Source organism: Brachionichthys hirsutus, chromosome 9 (genome assembly GCF_040956055.1).
Source record: "Brachionichthys hirsutus isolate HB-005 chromosome 9, CSIRO-AGI_Bhir_v1, whole genome shotgun sequence".
NCBI lineage: Eukaryota > Metazoa > Chordata > Actinopteri > Lophiiformes > Brachionichthyidae > Brachionichthys > Brachionichthys hirsutus.
Window position 1 is genome coordinate 6185800 of NC_090905.1, and position 20852 is coordinate 6206651.

The 20852-nt window shown below is 38.6% G+C and overlaps 2 protein-coding genes and 1 pseudogene across 2 annotated transcripts; all 3 read left to right on the plus strand.

Moving 5' to 3' along the window:
• The first annotated feature begins 5916 nt into the window (after positions 1–5916).
• On the plus strand, positions 5917–10746 carry LOC137899640 (hydroxylysine kinase-like). Its single transcript, XM_068743678.1, has 4 exons — positions 5917–6214; positions 7411–7553; positions 8095–8275; positions 9628–10746. The coding sequence occupies exons 1-4, from the start codon at positions 5917–5919 to the stop codon at positions 10077–10079; spliced, it is 1074 nt and encodes a 357-aa protein (XP_068599779.1). The 3' UTR covers positions 10080–10746.
• A 1780-nt stretch (positions 10747–12526) lies between these two features.
• LOC137899491 (hydroxylysine kinase-like) lies at positions 12527–14893 on the plus strand. Its single transcript, XM_068743528.1, is given in 5 exon segments — positions 12527–12824; positions 13322–13464; positions 13710–13890; positions 14420–14853; positions 14855–14893. Coding segments are annotated over 5 exon segments (1095 nt in total).
• A 2223-nt stretch (positions 14894–17116) lies between these two features.
• LOC137899711 (hydroxylysine kinase-like) lies at positions 17117–20646 on the plus strand (annotated as a pseudogene).
• The last annotated feature ends 206 nt before the right edge of the window (positions 20647–20852 follow it).

Below are 20852 nucleotides of genomic sequence, written 5' to 3' on the forward strand. Positions count from 1 at the left end.
ATTGCGGAGTTATTTGCGTTCTCTATAAAAGAGAAAGACCACACATCAGTATTTAATAGCATTTGCAGAGAATAATTTCATGGTGTTTTTGCAAAATACATTTCTCATTGCATAACGGCTAAAAATCTGCATTTTGTTTAAACCATTCTTGTGTGGAGCAAAACAGGGACACTTGTTTAAAAGAGACCTGTGTGTGTCTCCAGGTGACTATGTCATAAAATCTGCACCTCCTCGGATAAAACATTAATTTATCAAGTTATTAACATAACTTTTACATTTAGTAAGGTTGTCTGTTTACAGTATATTTATATTCATCTTATATTAATATAAGAATGTATTTAACACCGTGACTGAAAAATAAATCCTGAAAATAGTGATGAATAAATTTGTTGATTCTTTAGAGTCTGAATGATGAAGGGATATTATAAAGTAGTAGAAAACATTACAGTGATGTTTTATATTCAGCTTTCATAAGAGCCTAAATCACCTTACCTGTAATGTGTTTCCTTGTTGTGCAGCCCCTGTTGTAAATACAGATTAGTATTTAATGTGGAGTGTGAACGATATGTCGTTCACTCAGTCCACTATCCTGCAATCTTTCAGGTGTGGTTGTTTTCTTTTCAAGCCTTCTCTCTCTCTTTAAGCCCCCCTCTCTCTCTCTTTAAGCCCCCCTCTCTCTCTCTTCAAGCCCCCTCCATCTCTCTTTCTCACTCTCTCTCTCTCTGTTACACTCACGTCCACCTTCTCAATAGCTCACAGGAAAATGCAGATATTCAAACCTCCATTAAGATTGCAATTTGTGTCATGGAACAAGTGTTATCCATGGGGACTGTGTGCTCATCCACCAGGGTGAGACTTTCAGTCTGTTTTTATTTATTTATTATTAATTTGCTGAATGTTTACCGACACTCATCATCACAACATCAGACTTTTTGAGTGGCTGCAATCTGGCTGGCACCTCAGACTAATTAAATGCGGTGAGGACCTTGATGGTACAATCCTGCTTTTTGAGCCACAATATTTATTTAGCACATTTATAAATACATATATTTTGCACAATATATTGGTTTATATTTGAACTGATTTCTTTCTAGTTTTTCACTGTGTTTCTATTGGGTGTTGAGAAAATGTCCAACTGTATTTCACTGCAATCCTGCATGTGTACGTTCTATAAACTCAACTTGACTTGACAATGCAGTAATAGACAATTGAGCATTTTTCTTAATCAAATAAAAAATGTCCTTCCCAATGTTGAAAGGAAGAAGAAACACAAATACAAAATGTGAAACATTTTCAAACCCCAAACAGACTTGATTCAGTTAATATGAGCTGCTTGAATGAGAAACTACACCCACATAAAGTCATTTGAATTCATCCTGCGGGCATCCCGAATGGGGCTCATTTTGGAGAGAGATGAGTTTTGTCTCAGAGGATGAGAATATTGGCTTTGCTGGCATAGATTTATAAATACCATGAAAGTCACTATAGCCTGGTGATCAATCACCACATCCCTCAGACAGGCTCCAATGGTATAAATGCAGCCATCCTTCCCATGCCAGACTATTTCCATTTAAAACCAAATGATGCAAGATGACACACAGAGATTATTTATGGAGAATTTATAGCTATAGACTAAAAGCCCAGTCTTGGAAACAAACAAGTCATTTTTATATATTGTGTATTTCAGCAAAATGCAGTTTGCGTATTCTTGTGATCTAACATATATAGTAGCTTGAACCCTTCTTCTACCCTCTGATAACGCTCTATTGCTGCAAAGAGATAAAAAAAAACTAAATGAGAAGACCTTTGCATGTATCATTTATTTACTTCTGAGGCAGAAAACAAGCTTTGCTAAAGAAATGAAGAAACAATGTAAAATATATTGAGAGAACAGACAGATGTAAGATCACTAACTAGATGTAAGGTCACTAACCTTGATCTCTGGTGGGTATTCATATGTAACATGATTGCAGACTGTCAACCGTATCAGTGTCACTGCTGTCGCCATCCTCATAGGGTATTTTATCATGTTATTAGCTACAGGAGGTCAGTTAGGGATGTTGACTAGACAAGCTAAAGGTCATGTCATAAATATGAACAGGTTAGGAGATGGTGGAACCCATGCATTTCAATTTTGACCTTTCCTTTTTGCCTCTTTTCACATAAACAGCTCTGATGTGTGCACAGTAGTTAAACTGCAGGAGCAAGATTTCTCTTTCAATAAACACACTGACATTCTCATAAAAACAAATCTGGATTAATATTTGTTTGTTTACTTGAGGTAAGCATCTATAGTGATATTATGCTAACTTTTTGGTTTGCTCGCTGAATATGAGGCCATACGGAGGTAAATGAGGCTGCAAAAATGCAAAATAATGCCACAGTGGGTGACCCTGATCACATTTCCATTAACATTTGAGCCATGTTTAATAAAAGCATGGAACAGCTTTAAAGTATAATCAGAAACATTTCTGACTTGGTAGAACCGAGTACTGAAATGATATGTTATGTTAAATAACATAACACATCACATCTGAATGCGCAAAGCGTCACCGACAGCCTGGAACGGAGAGTCGAACACGGAATGTGGACTGGTCCCACCAAACACCAGGTAAACAGTGTGTGAACAAGCAAACTAATTCAACAAGGAGCAGGAAACAGACAGAACCTGTCCTTAAATATTTAGGCAGAAAACAGGATTGCAGAAAGATAGGATGAACACTGACAATCTGGCTGGGAACTGAGGGATGAGCAGAGTGCGTATAGGTGGAGATTGATTGAGAGAGAGGTTACAAGTGACTGAGGCAGCACAGGTGAAGGATATTAACTTGATTCAGTGCAGGGAGGTGGAGAAGGTGCTGAGATGACGTGAAGAAACGTTAATGCAGGAAAACCCTAAAATGACCAGAATTAAAAAAGAAAAAGGATTTGACAGTCATTAGAAAATTTACTAAATTAGAAGTCAATTGTATTATTATTCCTTAGCATGACTATAAAAGCAATCAACTAATGAATGCAAACAGTTGGTCATACACTAGTTATGTACTGGTAACCTTTAAACACCAGCTAAGATTGGCAGCCCTGTGTAGCACACAGGTGAATGTCAGCCTCCTCCATCCTTACCAGGTTGTCTGAATGTTTAAAAAATATAATTTGTGTTGTTTATGGCTGGCGTGATGAACAGGTTGAATGCTAAGAACTGCATTGTCAATCTAGTCCGTGGGCGTGTATGTACACTGCAGTTTATTTATTATAGTCAAGGGTGAGGTAATTACTGTACTTTTCTTGAGGAGATAGCCATGCACATTTATGTGCATAGCTTTCTTCTGTCAAACAAAAACAGGTTTGGGATGTTAGATACACAAGTACAGGGTAAATAGTCCTTAAAAAGGGCTGAAGTTTTATGAACTACAGAACTGAAAAACTGTATAAGCAGAAAAACAGACACAGTTGGGGGATCCTTCCTCACAGTTTGTCATGTGGCTGCAGCAAACATTCTGATTTAAAACGTAATAATTCATGGGATTGTTTTTCTCACTAAGAGTATTATTAAAATACAGTACTGTGTAATAACCTTAGATTATGCACAACGCAACATGTATCAACGTAATTGTTATTAACGTACATTTCTGCCTTTCAATTCCATAAATCTGCGTGTTATATTTTATTTTGAAAAGTCCGATCGGATGCTGATTTTGCCACGGAGAAGAATATTCCCTATTTATTAAAGATAAACAGTGGAACTGCCGCCTGCAAACTCTTTTCCATTACCTAAGGTAGGTCTCCGGGAATGTGAGTAATACTTTTATCATGACACTCCTATTGTTAAATTACACAGACTGTTAATTCATGCTCTGCGTTTTGAAACTTGCTAATAGTTTGAATCGGGTGAAGATAATATTATTGAGATCGACATCATACTAAATTTAGCATACGAAATAATTCTAATTAACTCAATGACCGACAACCTCAGGTGAGTTCAGATATATCTGATGCGCACCAGGCGGATTAAAAGACTGAAGTCGCATCGCGCCTCTCGCCCCGTCCAGCCCTCGATGTTGATGCAGAAAAGTTACACAAAGTTGGACAGCAATTCACAGATTCGAACTTCGTGGATCAATAACTATTTAGTTTGTCAAAACAGAAACGATTTCTCTTTTGCGCTGTACTATGAATAGACGGACTTAATTTGATCTTATTTTCAGCTGTACGAAAAAAGCTTTGATCAGTGCAAATTCAGTGCGTAGGAACCATGTGAAATGTGAACAATGAGAGGTAGAGTACAAAATATATTCCGTTGCATCACTGAAGTACAATGCAGCCTCACAAAAGAATTGAATGCAGCAGATGAATATTGTTCATATACTACTGCGAATATGTTTAGGGGAATACGCGTTTTGAGTATTTTGTAATTCTAACGGATGTTACTTTCTCACTGCTCCATTTTAATTTACAATGATCTTTCAGTTTTGACCAAATTGTTTCCCTTTTTGTACTGATTCATATCTGCGTAGTTACCCTCGCCGAAGGGGAGGCGAGGGTATTGCAATTGGGTCCGTCTGTCCGTTTGTTTGTCTGTCTGTCTGTCTGCTTGTCTGTCCACGCGCATAACTCAAAAACTAGTAAACCAATCGACTTGAAATTTTTACACAAGCAAGGTTCTGTCCGTGGCTCGGTCCTCCCCGAGAATGGTATTGATCCGGATCTGGATCCAGATTCTAGAATTTTTTAAAGGATTCTTTAACATTGCGAGATAGGGCACTTTTTGACATTTTTCTTTCTAGTTGTTCCAGCTTGACAGCTTTGCAGTGTGCTGGGTGGGTGTAGCGCGTTGCGCCTCGGGGTGGCGCTGCAGCCCGATGCGCAGTGGCTGCCTGCTCTCCCTGTGCTTTTGTGTTTTGCTTATTTTTGTTAGTCCGTCCTAGTAGTGGTGTTATACATCTGCAAAGGACAGACTAACTTCTTATTTTTATATTTGTCTGTTTTTGTGCGTGTCGGTCACTCCCCTAAATGCTGCTCAGTCGGGTTAGGGGGGATCTATTATACGGGATCTGCTTTTTTTCAGTGTGTTTCCTTTCTTTAAAGAATCAAATATTGCAGTGTTTCTTTTGAACAGTTTAAGATTGCAGTGTAGTGTTTGGGTTTGCCCGCCGTATATGGTGTCTAATCGATCTCCATAACGGTCGGCTTAAACAGTAACATTGAGGGAACCAGACCATTTTGTTTTGTACAAATACTTATTGTTACATTTATTTGGGTTCCGCGTTTCATTTTATATCTCAACACCTTGAGTGTATCCCTTTTTTAAGTTGGGTTGCTGTACACTTACTGGCAGAAAGCCAATTAAAAATAGAAACAACTTCTAAAGACACCCTGAAACTATGTGCCAGTATCTTTCCAGGAATAAATCCCAATTTGGTTCCTGAACTTTATTTGAAATGCTTTATAAATCCTGCATTTCCTGCAGATTTTCCTGCCTTCACTCACTGTATATTCGTTCTTTATCTTTTTTGCAATATGGTGAATAAGAGTGACGTTAAGGATGTTTCCACAAAAAAACTTCTGTCCTAACAGTTGCTGTCGTATAACAGGCAGGAGAGCACTAATAGTTGCTCTGAATTTGGTGTCACTACAACAAATAATTGTGAAGCATTTTCTTTTTTTTTTTTTATCTGAAAGAAAAATAAATTCAAAAATTACACAAAATCCCATCGGTCTAAATTAGCTATATATATCAAAATCAATCTCAAAGATAAACATTAAACTGATTTCTATGGAGACACACATCTGGTTGTTTTGTGAGTTTTGGGCTTGAAGTTCTATTTTTAATGAATACTGAATACTGTGTTGCCTTTGTTTAGTAGTTGTCAGAAAGCCTTGCCCTGCTATTCTAATGACGTTTTGTTTTCAGCAATAATGAAACACCACCAGCCCAAATTCAGCCATTCTGATGTGGTTGAGCTCATGCAGAGGCTCTACTGGCTGACACCATCGGAAATTCATTCGCTGCCTGCTTATGAAGACCAGAACTTCTACGTGGCAGCCAGTGAGGGTGGTGAGTACGTCCTGAAGATACTGAACTCTCAGGACAGCAAGAACCCCGCCCTGATTGATGTTCAGACATCAGCCATGTCCTTCCTTCATCAGAATGGATTTCCTACCCAATCAGCTCTACCCAACATCACTGGACATTTCATGACCCAGGAAGACAAAGGTAAGAAACCAGTCACAGTTGAGACCTGATAAAACAAATTCTAACACCATGAAGAAAAAGAGCAGCAGTCTTGCATCCAGAGTTTGTCATGATATATTTTTTCAGTTAATTATCTCTCGTTCAACTCCCAAGCGGATATATATTGTACAAAGTACATCTATGAAATGTAATTTTTTTAATTTACCATGGGCCCCTCTGACAATCAACACACACACATGCATATACGTAGGGCCCCTGTAGCATGTGGAGAGGGCATGTAGCAGTGGGGGTAAACTGCCCCTTTCCACCAGTCCACACTCCTTGTTTAGTCTGGGCCGGGACCAACCCAAGTCTCAAACCATTGAGCTCCTGCTGCCCCCTAGAGGGCATTGTTCTCACTGCGTACTGGAAAGACTGGAGCTGTGAAGTTGAATCTATGAGTGTTTCTCAAGGAAGCTTCTACCACAGGCCAAGACAACGGTCCATTCTGAACATGCATTTTTAATAAGGGTTCTGCACTAGTCTTTTTAATGTTGAGAATCCAGGTTTATAAGTATTAAAATCAAAATTGTGCTAAATTTTTTCAGAGAGCTAATGTAAATAAAATGCCAGGATCAAACAGTAAGAAATATAAAAATGAGCAAAACATAAAGATGACAGTCCGAATTATAACACTAATTGTTTGATATAGATTACAGCAGGTTTGTGCACTTGTAACTTTCATTTCATTTCATTTTCTAACCGCTTATTCCGCTATCGGGTCGCGGGCCAAGCTGGAGCCAATCCCAGCAGTCAATGGGCGAGAGGCAGGGGACACCCTGGACAAGCCGCCAGTTCATCGCAGGGCAACACAGAGACAGACAACCAGCCACACACACACTCACACCTACGGGCAATTTAGTGTCACCAATCAGCCTAGGCTGCATGTTTTTGGTGGTGGGAGGAAGCCGGAGAACCCGGAGAGAACCCACGCAGACACGGGGAGAACATGCAAACTCCTCACAGAATGGTCACAAGCCGGAGACGAACCTGCAACCATCTCGCTGTGAGGCAACAGTGCTTACCACTGCGCCACCGAGCCGCCCCTCACTTGTAACTTGTAATCTCTTATTATGATCAATGTGTCCTGGAGCAAGGATGCAGACTAGAGGTCATACGTTATGAAAAGACTAAGGTACAACAAGGCTTTAATTTAAATCCTGTCTTTACCTTTGCAGACTGTGGCTATGGATGTCAGAAGTACCTGGTGCGATTGTTCACGTACTTGCCTGGGACTTTGATTTCCAAGGTTCCTTTAACGCCACAGTTACTGTATGAAACCGGCAAGATGGCAGCCAAAATGGACAGAACCCTGCAGGAGGTATAACATCCTTGTGATTATTTTGTGCACCATTTTATTTTATTGTTATTGTACAGCCTGACTGTTTTTTAAAATTACTGCATTGATGTGACAGGAATAAAACACATTTACTAGAGTTATACTACTTTTTTTTTATCTTAGAATATAATTCGAATAATTTATACTAGGGTAGGGCAATAAATCCAAATATTGAAACAGACTTTTCAAATGCTAACTGTCTTTTGCATATCATTTAATCAGTTCCAAACAGTCCTTAATGTTATAATGTTATATGAATAGGAAACCTCTTGCTGACCTTAAAGTTCAAGTTAAAATATAATATATAGTGTTAGGGTAAGATATAAATGTTATACTTTATTAAAGTTTAGAATTTTGGAATCACTAATTATTTCAGTGTGTTATGCATACACAAGTATGAAATGATCATTATATTGATTTAAAGTGCTATCTCTCAGGTGGAATGTATATGATTAAACGTTGGTCTTCTGGAATTGCTGAGAATAACAGATAACAGCTGAATAAACTTTGTCTTCATCCCCAGTTCGAGCACCCTGATCTTAGCGTGTTGCAAAGAGAGAACTTTATCTGGAGTCTCTCCAATACTCCGCTCCTGGAAGCATATATTTATGTCTTAGATGGAAACCCTCTTCAGAAGGTTGTGAAATCTGTTATTCATCAGTACAAGACCTCTGTGATCCCCAATCGCTCCAATTTCCGCAACTGTGAGTTGAAAATGTATTCATTATCATCTCTTCTAGATGATGTTTAGTAATGCATCTATGCTATTGACAGCTTTGGCTGGAAGTGTAATGTTCTTGAATTGAATATCTCGACTTCACAATACACATATTGTGCCAAAAACATGAGAATTCACATTTACATTAGGCCTCACATTCACCCGTTCACACACACATTCACACTCCAGTGGGCGACTTCTGCCACGCAAGGTGCTGCCAGACCCACTGGGAGCAATTTGGGGTTCAGTGTCTTGCCCAAGGACACTTCGACATGCAGACCGTCAGAGCTGGGTTTCTAACCACCGACTTTCTGATCACTGGACGACCCACTCTACCAACTGAGGAATGTGAGGAATATAGGGGAGGGTTTGTCACTGTGTTCTACATGACCCCAATTAATAAGCAATTCACACGTACAGTGTCAGGGGCCACCAGAGAAACCAGGTAATCAAAAACAGGCACACAAGCGACATCCAGAAACAGGTAGGGCAGGTACACACAAATCACTAATAAAATTTGGAGTGCTGGAAAGAAGGAACACGTAACAACAAGCTGGCAGAGAGGAGTGGCAGGAGAGGATAAGAAGACAAGGCTGATGAGGGATGAGTGGCAGTTTAATGAGTGCATGGAAAAGTACAGGCCCACCTCAAGCTGTGACACACAGAGCTGAATACAGTTTGTTGAAACGTAAATCAAATATTAAATTCTGTAATCCACCTTTTAACAGAACAAATTTATTCTTAAAACAGCAGGAGTTTAATTAATTTCTGTCAAAGTGCAGCTGCGTCACTAAATACATTCAAAATTTAAGAGACTCACACAAATCTAGTTCCATTTTTGCATACCTCCATGGGATTATACCTCCCACAGATACTACGAGAGAAGTTTGCAAAGCATGGATTCTGTAGTTATATGTATGTGCTTTATATTTGAAAGCACATACGTTACATGGGTCTTATATAGTTTGTTGACTTTTAAAAATAAAAAAAAAGTCCAATACTTTAGTTGCTCTTAGTTGTCACTTTTCCCAGTCTTGATTCTTTGTTCTCCTTTTGAAAGTCAATTCAACTAATAAACTGTCAAAACCATCCGAATTAGATTTGAAGCTGTTTCACTTTGAGTATGAACATGAACATGTGTTTAGTTATATGTAGATCCATTCAGTCATAATTCAAATACTCTTTTGCCTCTGCCTCATTGCAGCAACAATCATGTTTAAATTAAATTATTTTAATTTAATTTATTAGCCCAACTGAAACGTGTAATATCATATTGCTATAACATATTGTTATACTGTAATAATATGCTTGATGTGTTTTTTTTCTTTCTTTTCTAAGGCATTAACCATGGTGACTTAAATGACTTGAATATACTTGTACAGCCTCATGAGAGTGGCGGCCACAGCATTTCTGGCATCCTCGACTTTGGTGACATGAACAGTGGCTACTTCGTCTACGAGCTGGCCATCACCATCATGTACATGATGTTAGAGCACCAAACACCCATAGAGGTGGGTGGACTTGTCCTCGCCGGCTGGGAAAGTGTCTTTCCCCTCAACGAGTCAGAAAAAGACTGTCTCTATGTGCTGGTGCTTTCCCGCTTCTGCCAGTCATTTGTTGTAGCTCATTACAACGTGAGCCAGAATCCAGAAAACGAAGAATATCTGATGGTGACTGCTAAGACTGCTGCCCACGTTTTCCAGCAACTATTGGATCATGGGAAGGAGAAGGTAGAGAAAGTATGGTTTCAGACTGCTGCTGCTCAATTCAGTGACAGCTTAGTAGCTTAGAGAAAGGATCTTGTTTTCAATGATCTTCACCGTCACCACGGACAGAAGGAGGGAGAGAGAGAGGGATTACTGACATCTATTTATAACATGAATAATCAGGGAGCTGATTCCACAATAAATGAGCTTGTTAACTGAAAGCTCCGCCCCCCCAGTCTGCTTTTTGAAATTTTTGGAATCAACAGCCATCCAGCATTTTGGGACCGAAGGGTTCTAGTGGGGCACTATGGCATAATGAGCTCTGTAAGGTAAGGAGGGGCCTGGATGTTGAGGGCTTTAAAAGTAAGCAGAAGGATTTTTATATACTGTGCAATTCGTGCTCTAACAGGAAGCCAATGCAGAGACGCCAGAACAGGGGAAATTAATGACTTGATTGTAATTTGATTCGTTTTTGAGGCTGCAACACTTTGTACAGTGAACTTTGAAATATAAAACATTCAAGTTTAAAACATGTATTGCTTGCTGTTTACCACTGCTTGGACACACTGATGCATTTTAACCATCATGTGTTCCAATGATAGTAAGTTTCCTGGTGTGCTCTAATTTTAATGTACCACAATATTCCATGAATTTTGAAGTACTATATATTTAAAAGTCTAGCATGATTTTGGTGTAACATTTTAGTTTCAGTCTGTATGCAGCATGCGCTCTATTTTATGTGAAATAAACTAAACTAAAATTCAAGTTTGTGCATGTAATGTTATGTTGACCTCATTCTCAGTTGAAATCCAAATGAAAATGCGCTGCTAAATTTAACATCACCGTTAGTACCAGGCACCCAACGCACATTTATTTACTGAAATTGGGTACAGAAAGAACAACAAAGAACCTATGTGATGATAATAACACTGTCTTTAACAGTGAAGTTGCCATTCAAAGTCAAGTAAAGCTACAGGTGATTAGTAACCTAAAACATGTTTTTTTTCTGCAGTGTATAAGGTGAGCACCAAGCATCATACTTTATGTATTTATCATTACTTAATACTCCCTGTCCTGTGAATGCTTAGATGTTATGGTCAATAAATATATAACATGTAATTGTGTGGCTGGTAATAAGCAGACACTGCTTGCTCATTCTTGTGATTTTGATAAAGATCAGAACACATTTTATGACCAATTTAGGTAGAAATGTAATAAATTCCAAAGTGTTTACTTACTTTTTCCTCCCACTGTACTCTTGGTACATTAAAAATGTTAATAGCCATCGTGGTGGGAAATTGTCATGCAAGGAAAAATAATCTTGTGGCAGGAAAAGCAGCAAATATTTGTGGAGGAATCTATTTCGTGTACCAGCTTATTACTTGAATCAAGTCCAATTCTTCACATTCTTTACAAGTATTTACAGGTAATACAAATGCTGTATAACCCTCTGCAGCAAAATAATAACCCTTATGTTACCCCTGGACATTTTTTGTTGATTTCAGAAGCCCAGGTGTGTTCCCTGGAAGGGGTTAGAATCCTGACATCCATATCAAAAGTGATTTATTGTAACGGCAATCAATTAAAAATATTTTGAGAATAATAAGTGCAACTGGAATGGCACAGAGAGTCTTGCTGCGGCTCGGCACTCCTCTTTATAGGCAGCTGCAAATCAAGTTTTTCAATTGCTTCTTTTCCTGGAAATCTCTGTGGTGGTGGCTGAATCGTGTGGCAGTCGACGCACGCTATCGTTGACTCGTGCAGGTAATTTGCTATGGCATTTAGCTCTCCAATTTCATGCATACTTGACATGACATGCACGCACACACCGGTGATGCCGGCATTTGTTTGGGTGTACAGCTGATCCTTGGTGTTGTAGGGAACGGATTGGCTTCGAGCTGTACTGCTCAGATCCAGATCCAGAAAGCAGACCGATTTTGGTTTAATGGTTACATAGCTTACTTATTATGACCTCCACCTCGTCTCGGCAGAGGTAATGGGTGAATTAATTCACGAGGCAAGTTGAATAATTTAATTGTTGAATAAGTAAGTTATGTAACAACTGTGTTGTGAAACAACGATCAAACGAAAATCTGACTGCTTTCCGGATCTGGGCAGACATCACTAATTATCTAAGGGGAACAAGTATAAAACTTCTAGCTGTATCGAGCATGGACACAAAACCCTCCAATATTTCACAAAAAAGAAACCATGGATGCAATCAGCAGATCTCTAACTGTGAGTCTTGAAAAGTGCTCCATCTGCGACTTAACTCAGTCTGTTAAAGTTATCTCTCTTTTCTTTGAGGTCGTTGGCTCCTCTTCTTCCTCCTCAGTTGGCCTTTTCCCCTTTGCAAAGAAGATCTCCAAAGAAGTTTATATATATATATATATATATATATATATATATTACCTCATGCTAGCTTGTTTAGGGGCTGATTTATAAGGTTCTTGACATGTGAATTGTTTTTGTTTAGTAAATGTCAAAAAGCAAATTCTTACCATATAAATGCAATTTTGTTTTCAGCAATAATGAAACGCCACCAGCCCAAATTCAGTCAGTCTCAGGTGGTTGAGCTCATGCAGAGGCTCTACAGGCTGACACCATCAGAAATTCATTCGCTGCCGAGCTATAAAGACCAGAACTTCTATGTGGCAGCCAGTGAGGGTGGTGAGTACGTCCTGAAGATTCTGAACTCTCAGGACAGCAAGAACCCTGCTCTGACTGATGTACAGATGTCAGCCATGTCCTTCCTGCACCAGAATGGATTTCCTACCCAAACAGCCCGGCCTACCTTCACTGGACAGTTAATAAGCCAGGAAGAAATAGGTAAGAAACCAGTCACACAGTTGAGACCTGAAAAGTTAGCATTTAACACATTAAAAGAGAAGTCCTATAATTTGTGTCATTTTAATGATTTGTCTCACAATAGCCTTAAACTCAGACTTTAATTTAAAAGGAACATTCTATTTCTATAGCACCAGATCCCAACAGAAAGTTATCTCAAGGCACTTTACAGGAGGAGCAGGGAAAGACCTGCAGGCACTTTGTCAATGGAGGCAAGGAAAAGCTTCCCTTTAACACGCAGAAATCTATATTGATTTGGAATTGGATTAACTATAAGATTTGTTTAAAAGGAAAGTATTTTGTCGACTCTTGAACATAGAGATAATTTTAGTTTCAGTATTGTAGTAGCTGATAATGGAAGATGTATGCATTCTATTTGTAATCAGTCTCTCTTCATGATAAATGTTCCAGTGAGAAAGAGCATAACATGTTTTATGAGGGCAAAAAGTAACTTTTAATCCTGTCATTACCTTTCACAGACTGTGGCTATGGCTGCCAGACCTACCTGGTGCTACTCTTGACTTATTTGCCTGGAAACACAATTTCCAAGATTTCTGTAACACCCCAGTTGCTGTATGAAATTGGTAAAATGGCTGCCAAAGTGGACATAATGCTGCAAGAGGTACAATAACACAAACCACTCCCAGCAGAATTATTGCTCCTGGTTTCGCTGCAGGTCTTTCCCTGCTACACCTGTTAAGCACCTTGAGATAACTTTCTGTAATGATCTGGCGCTAAAATGAATTGAATTGGTTTTCTGGGCGCTCTCATGCATCTCATGATGGAATTGCTGAGTAAAACAATTAACAGTCACTTAAACTTTGTCTTTGTCCACTGCTTCCCCTTGTCATGGTTTTGCTTTTCCAGCTTGAACACCCTCATCTTAGCGTGTTACAGAGAGATAACTACATATGGAATCTGTCCAATACTCCCCTGCTGGAGGCCTACATAGATATCTTAGATGGAGAGCCTCTTCAGAAGGTTGTGACGTCGGTCATTCATCAATACCAGACTTCAGTGACCCCCAAACGCTGCAATTTCCGCAAGTGTGAGCATAAATTTTACTCATTATATCCTTTTCTTGGTGGTATTGTCAGTGATGGTTGTGGCCATAATGTATTTTTAAGGTAGTATCCCCCCTTTTGTGGCACCCCCTGGAGGCCACGGCGCCCGTAGCATTTGCCTATAATTCCTATTGGAAGATAGGCAATATCATTCTCTGGTCTGACACAAACATCAACTCAATGGCTCAGTGATAAACTGAGCAGAATTTGACCATCAAAGTGAAAATGTAAGCGTCACTATTACCTCACAACATTTTTGGCCCAAATCCATAAATTCAAAATGTATCAAATGTTGATTAGAATAAAATGACTACATGTTTTTATTATCAATCTTTGTATTCTTTGTACCGTGAAACTATGGCGATTGTATTGATTTCCTGTGTGTAAACTATTCACAGCAGAAAGTGTGAACTCTTTTCATCAACATCCATAATTGTAGTAGCCCACCTAAAACTCATAACATCATAAAGTATTTTGTTTCTTCTCAACACTATTTTGTCTTTCTTTTTTAAGGCACCATCCACGCTGACTTAAGTGACTTAAATATTCTGGTACAGCCTGATGAGAGTGGCGGCCACAGAATTTCTGGCATCATTGACTTTGGTGGCATGAACAGTGGCTACTTCATCTATGAGCTGGCCATCAGCATCATGTTCATGATGTTAGAGCACCAAACTCCCATAGAGGTGGGTGGACTTGTCCTCGCCGGCTGGGAAAGTGTCTTTCCCCTCAACGAGTCAGAAAAAGACTGTCTCTATGTGCTGGTGCTGTCCTGCTTTTGCCAGTCGTTGCTTTTGTCTCGTTACAATGTGAGCCAGAATCCAGAAAATGAAGAATATCTGATGTCGACTTCCAAGAATGGCATTCGCATTGTCCATCAACTCTGGGAGCTTGGGAAGGAGGAGGTGGAAAAGGTGTGGTTTCAGACTGCTGCTCAATTCAATGACAGAGGATAAACATGAGCGCCGTTATTCAGGTTCTGAATAGGAAATTTCCACATGACCTTTTGTTGTAACAATATTTTTAACATAACTAGCTAAATTATATTGTGCTTTTACATAAAAAAAAATACAGTTTACTTTGCTCTGTTAAGAATACTGCAATTTAAATAACTCATGCATACTCTTTTTGTAACACTGGCTCATGTGAAGGTTTAATAAATGTCATGAAAGGAACTCATTGGCGATAGAAGGCCAGTGTAGCTGCCATCCAAGGTATCTCTAATATTTATGTAATTAATTTTGTTTATAAACATAGAATTAAGGGGGGAACCAAAATTTAAGTTTTGCATGTTCGTGTACCCCCACGGAGTGAGATTATTGGCGCGCAATTTCTCAGATGCAAGTGTTGCAGGATATGGAGTTTGTACCTACTTAAGAGCTATCGATGGATCAGGACAAAGTCATTGCTCACTTGTGTTTGCCAAGTCCAGAGTAGCACCTACCAAAGTAACTACAATACCAAGGTTGGAACTTTCTGCAGCAGTTGTTGCTGTACGTGTAAGACAGCAAGCTGAATAGGTATGCGGTTTTGAAAAAGTTACATACGAGATATAATCAAAGTCATCAACTTGAACATGAAAGCAACAATTAAGCACCTACCCATACACACGGACATGCACGCACGTATACAATCTTTTATGACATTACTTCCAACTAGAAGGTAAGAAAAACCAGTTCATACATTGTTTGAGACACAGACACACAACACCCCCACACCCACACAGAGAGACACAGAGAGAGACAGAAAGAGAAGTCAAGACAAGAGAAAGACTTGATCCTCAATAGTTACAAGGTAGGAAACAAACCTGCTTGTCTTATCTACTCATTTTCAGCTGGTACTCCAGGCTAAGGTTGGTCTGACTTCAGCATAACTTTGTGTTAGTTTGTTCTATCTATATCATTGTCTCGTTCAGCAATATGTAATCTGTTACGGGTAAAGGAAAGCAATTTAAAATCTATGGAGGACCAAAACAATTAAAAATAAATATAAATGGGAAAAAAACTAATATATATATACAGTTAATATAAATACAAAAATATAAAACAAATATAAAAATATATGCAGAAATAAATACGAAAATAAATATATAAATATAATTAAATATCAATAAATAAAAGCTCTCTGCTCTTATATTTATTTTTTTAATGCTGCGGCCGGAAAATGCAGCAAAAACCTGCCTGCTGCGCTCCCGATGATGAAAACCATTGAATTGATTAGTTGGTCTCTTAGAGCGATTAATCAAATATTTTCATTGAACGGAAACCTGCGGGATCTGACCTGCCCAGGTAGGACCTTCACGGCAGGCCTACACACTCCACATAGCCTGGGACAAGTGGAGGGTTGTCTGTCTCGCGGTATTTCGTATTTATTTCGACATATATTTATCATTTTGTTATCTTGTTTTATATTTTTATTAACAGTTTTTTATTTATTCATGTATATATATTTTAATTTTTGTTTTGTTTCCCCATTTATATGTATTTTTTAATTGTGGCAGTTTTGGTCCTCCACACATTTCTTCATGTCAACAGTGCTCTGTACATCAGCGAGGGTGTAGCTTCGGGGCTGTGCTAAAACAGATAAATATCATTGGAAATTATGGAGTAGCGCAGGTAGAAATCAAGTAAAACAGGAAAAACATGTTTTGATGCAAAGCCAGAGGAAAAAAAACAGCGCAAAGAATCCAGGTCATTTAACCCTCCTGCTCCCTTCAAGTTGTATCTGTCTTTTATCTTCAGTTCAGTTCAGTTCAGTTGACTTTATTAGTACCTGTAGGTAGAATTACATAGAGGTTGGAGTTCACATACAATAACAAATAAAAGAGAACACTAGTAAATCCATATTCTACAAACTGTAAAAGAACAACTAACCCCAAAGCAGCAGTTCATTAAGAGCCACAATTGAAGGGGGGGACAAAGCCATTCCTGAAGCGATTTGTCCTACAGATCGGCACTTGAAGCCTTCGGCCTGAAGGCAGGAGGTGGAACTCATCCGGAAGAGGATGAGATTCAAATGCATTTCATACTTGCTTGGTGTCATTGTAGTATATTATTCAGAATTTTTATTTAACTATAACTAATGAAAATGCATAAACACAGATAATATGCCACCATTAGCCTGCTGTTTTGTCAAAACAATATTTTTTTTGTAAATGTCAGAAAGCAAAGTCCTATCATTCTAATAAGATGCTGTTTTCATTCAGCAATCATGTCAGAGAAACACCACCAGCCCAAATTCAGTCAGTCTCAGGTGGTTGAGCTCATGCAGAGGCTCTACAGGCTGACACCATCGGAAATTCATTCGCTGCCGAGTTATGAAGACCAAAACTTCTGTGTGACAGCCAGTGAGGGTGGTGAGTACGTCCTGAAGATAATGAACTCAAAGGAGAGCAAGAACACCGCTCTGATTGATGTTCAGACGTCAGCCATGTCCTTCCTGCATCAGAATGGATTTCCTACTCAAACAGCTCTGCCCACCATCACTGGTCAGTTAATGAGCCAGGAAGAAATAGGTAAGAAACCAGTCACAGTTTTTGACTTGAATTAAACCATCATGTTCAGAAATGAACTACGTTAACTAACACTCATTTTTCAAAGTGTCCCGAAAGCAGCTTAGTAATCTTAGTCAATAACTAGAAAAGCACTCGGAGAGTTCAGCCTTCCGCCAAGCTACTTATTCCCTTAGTAATTCGATTTACACCATCTCCATGGTGATCTGGATCATTACCAAAAGGTTATTGTTCTTGGTACCTTTATACACCAATCATGAGAAGTGAAAGTGAATCAGAGTTGATGTGAATTTGTAACTGATTTTTTTATATATTTTTTTATTTTATGGCAGAGCTAATAAAGGTAAGTTTCCAACCATTGTATAGAAAAGTAAAGTGCATGTATATAATCGTGCTGTTTTTGTTGTTGTTGTTGTTTTTAACAGACTGTGGATATGGCACTCACAAGTACCTGGTGCGATTGTTGACTTATTTGACTGGGACCATGATTTGCAAGGTTCCTGTAACACCACGATTACTGTATGAAACCGGCAAGATGGCAGCCAGGATGGATACAATCCTGCAAAAGGTGCAGTAGTAATAACAGCCTTGTGAAGATCATTTACTTTTTTTTGTCATACCACCAGATCTGGTTTAAAGAAGGCCTGGATTGTGGTGACAAAAAGTTTCTTATCTCAAGATAAAATGTTACTGTCGTTTTGTAAGTTGTTTTAAGTGGAATTATCATTTTTAGTTTCTTATAATTATGCTAATTAATTAATTGATCTTCTTGAAGATGAAAGCATCAGAATCATATACAGGCGCTTATCTGACATATGGATCAAGGGTTAGTCTGTAACCTATCTCAGCTGGCTACGGACAGAAGGCACAGTCCAAATGGCAGGCCAGCTAATCGCAGAGCCACAGTCAACAGCAGGCAACCATTCAATGTTCACATTCACACTTTTGGACAATTCTGTATTAAACAATTCCACTAAGTTACATGTTTCTGGAGGTGGGAGGAACCCAGAGAGAACCTCCACTGACATGGGGAGAACATACAAACTCTGCACAGAAAGTAATCATACCGGCAACCTTCTTGCGGTGAGGCAGCAGCAATTCCCTCTGCGCTGCCCTGCTTCTTAGTATTCTTCTTAATTTTTTCTTAGAATCTAATTTGGATAATCAGAATCAGTTTATTGCCATTGTCAATGAGGGTTCACAGACTAGGAATTGTTCTCGGTGCAATTGTGCAACATGTAACAGAAGGTAATGACAATAATTAAAGGAAAGCTACAAATACACTAAGTTAAAAACATATGGATACAGTTGAGAACACATATGAATGAATGCAGAACACGCCACAAAAACAGCAGCTAAGCGTGGATCCACAGATGTGTATCAGCAGCAATAAAAACTAAGAGTTTTTTTGCTGTTGTATTGGCAATAAACATAATCATGTGTCTTTATTATACATTTATTTAAAAGAACAAAAAACTGCCAACACACTGTGTATAGGTGGCCGCTGATTTTAATGTTTTAATTTCTCTGCCTTGTTTTCAATTATTATTATTAACTTTTTAATTCTTGAGTATTCTCTCCTTTAATGTAGCACTTCGAGCTTTGTTTCAAAGGTAAATTGTGTCACAAATAAAATGTATTATTATTATTATTATTATTATTATATGTCATGTAATGGGCATTTATCTGGTGCGTAGGAACACATTAATTTAGTTTCCTATATATATTTTCGGTTTTCGAACAGCATGACGGAACGAATTATGTTCGACCACTGAGGTTCAACTGTAAATAGAAGTTTATCTTTAAATAATAGAACAAATTGCTGAAATGTTTTCTTTGTCTTTTCCTTGTCTGCATTGTTGCCCTGACTCCAGCTGGAGCATCCTCATCTCAGCGTGTTGCACAGAGACAACTTCATATGGCATCTATCCAGTACTCCTCTGCTGGAGGCATACATTCATGTCTTGGATGGAAATCCTCTTCAGAATGTTGTGAAATCTGTCATACATCAGTACAAGACCTCTGTGATCCCCAAACGCTCCTATTTCCGCAAATGTGAGTATACAATTTACTCATTATCACCACTGTAATCATCATCATCATCCTCTAGAGGGTTTTTTCATGCATTTACGCCAATAGCTGCTGTAGCTTGAAGTACCGGTAGAATGTCAATTGACCATTCATTTGTCAACCCTGTTCATGTGATTGCACAACCTCATAAGCACTTTGGGCGACTTTGATTATTAATTTGACAGGAGACAAGTACCTAATCTGATGCAATTGAAGATTCATTTCTGACTTTAACTAGTGTTGTCTCTGTGTTATTATGCACTCGGAGCTTGATATGAACTCCTCAAATAAACTATGCTAATGTATGTAGAAAATCACAACTGACTATTAACTAGTTTCTCTAAAGCCTTAGCGAGAAAGAGAAGATAGGTCCTTTTAAGAAGAGGTTTCATCGCAACTCGTTGAATTTATCATTCACAATGTAAAATGTGCATGTTTTTTTGAAGCAACATATAATTTTAACATTATATCTCATTTGAAGCCCATTATTTTGTTGAAAATATGGTTTAGTGAAATTAACTTTCTGAATATTGTATATGTTGGTTCTTATAATTAAGATCTTTCTTTTCTCAGGCATTAACCATGGTGACTTAAATCACCAGAATGTTCTGGTACAGCCTCATGAGAGTGGCGGCCACAGAATTTCTGGCATCCTTGACTTTGGTGACATGAACAGTGGCTACTTCATCTATGAGCTGGCCATCACCATCATGTGCATGATGTTAGAGCACCAAACACCCATAGAGGTGGGTGGACTTGTCCTCGCCGGCTGGGAAAGTGCCTTTCCCCTCAACGAGTCAGAAAAGGACTGTCTCTATGTGCTGGTGCTTTCCCGCTTATGCCAGTTGGTGGTTTTAATTCCTTACAACATTATTCAGAATCCAGAAAATGAGGCATACTTCACATCGACAAGTAAAAATGATGCCCGGATTCTCAGACAACTCTGGGAGCTCGGAAGCAAGCATGTGGAGAAAATATGGTTTCAAACCGCTGCTGGATTCAGTGACAGAGGAGGACAAACATCAGAGGAAAGTCCTTTAGATAGACCATAGGATGATTCTTTTTGTTCATATTGACAGTAATTTTAGACAAGTTTGGAATGAGTGAAAGGAATAACTTTAGTATAAATTAGATATGCATGCTATGTCTTCATTACCTCTTAACCTCTTAATTTAATATGTGTAGATTTCACTGGAATTCTTTCGAAAGGTGAACACTTGTGGTGTTTCTTCTTCTTTTTACCTCCGCCAACATGGCGTTGGTTTGTTTTTGTTTGTCTGTTTGACTGTCTTTCCTAAAACTGCATACTGAGACTACATTCAAAAGAGGGTCTTCCTTAAAATGTAAGGACATTACATATATTAC

Coding starts and splice junctions, on each gene's coding strand:
- LOC137899640 (XM_068743678.1), top strand. CDS start 5,917: ATGAAACACCACCAGCCCAAATTCAGCCATTCTGATGTGGTTGAGCTC. Junction 7,554..8,094: donor TGGACAGAACCCTGCAGGAG/GTATAACATCCT, acceptor CTTCATCCCCAG/TTCGAGCACCCTGATCTTAG. Junction 8,276..9,627: donor TCGCTCCAATTTCCGCAACT/GTGAGTTGAAAA, acceptor TTCTTTTCTAAG/GCATTAACCATGGTGACTTA.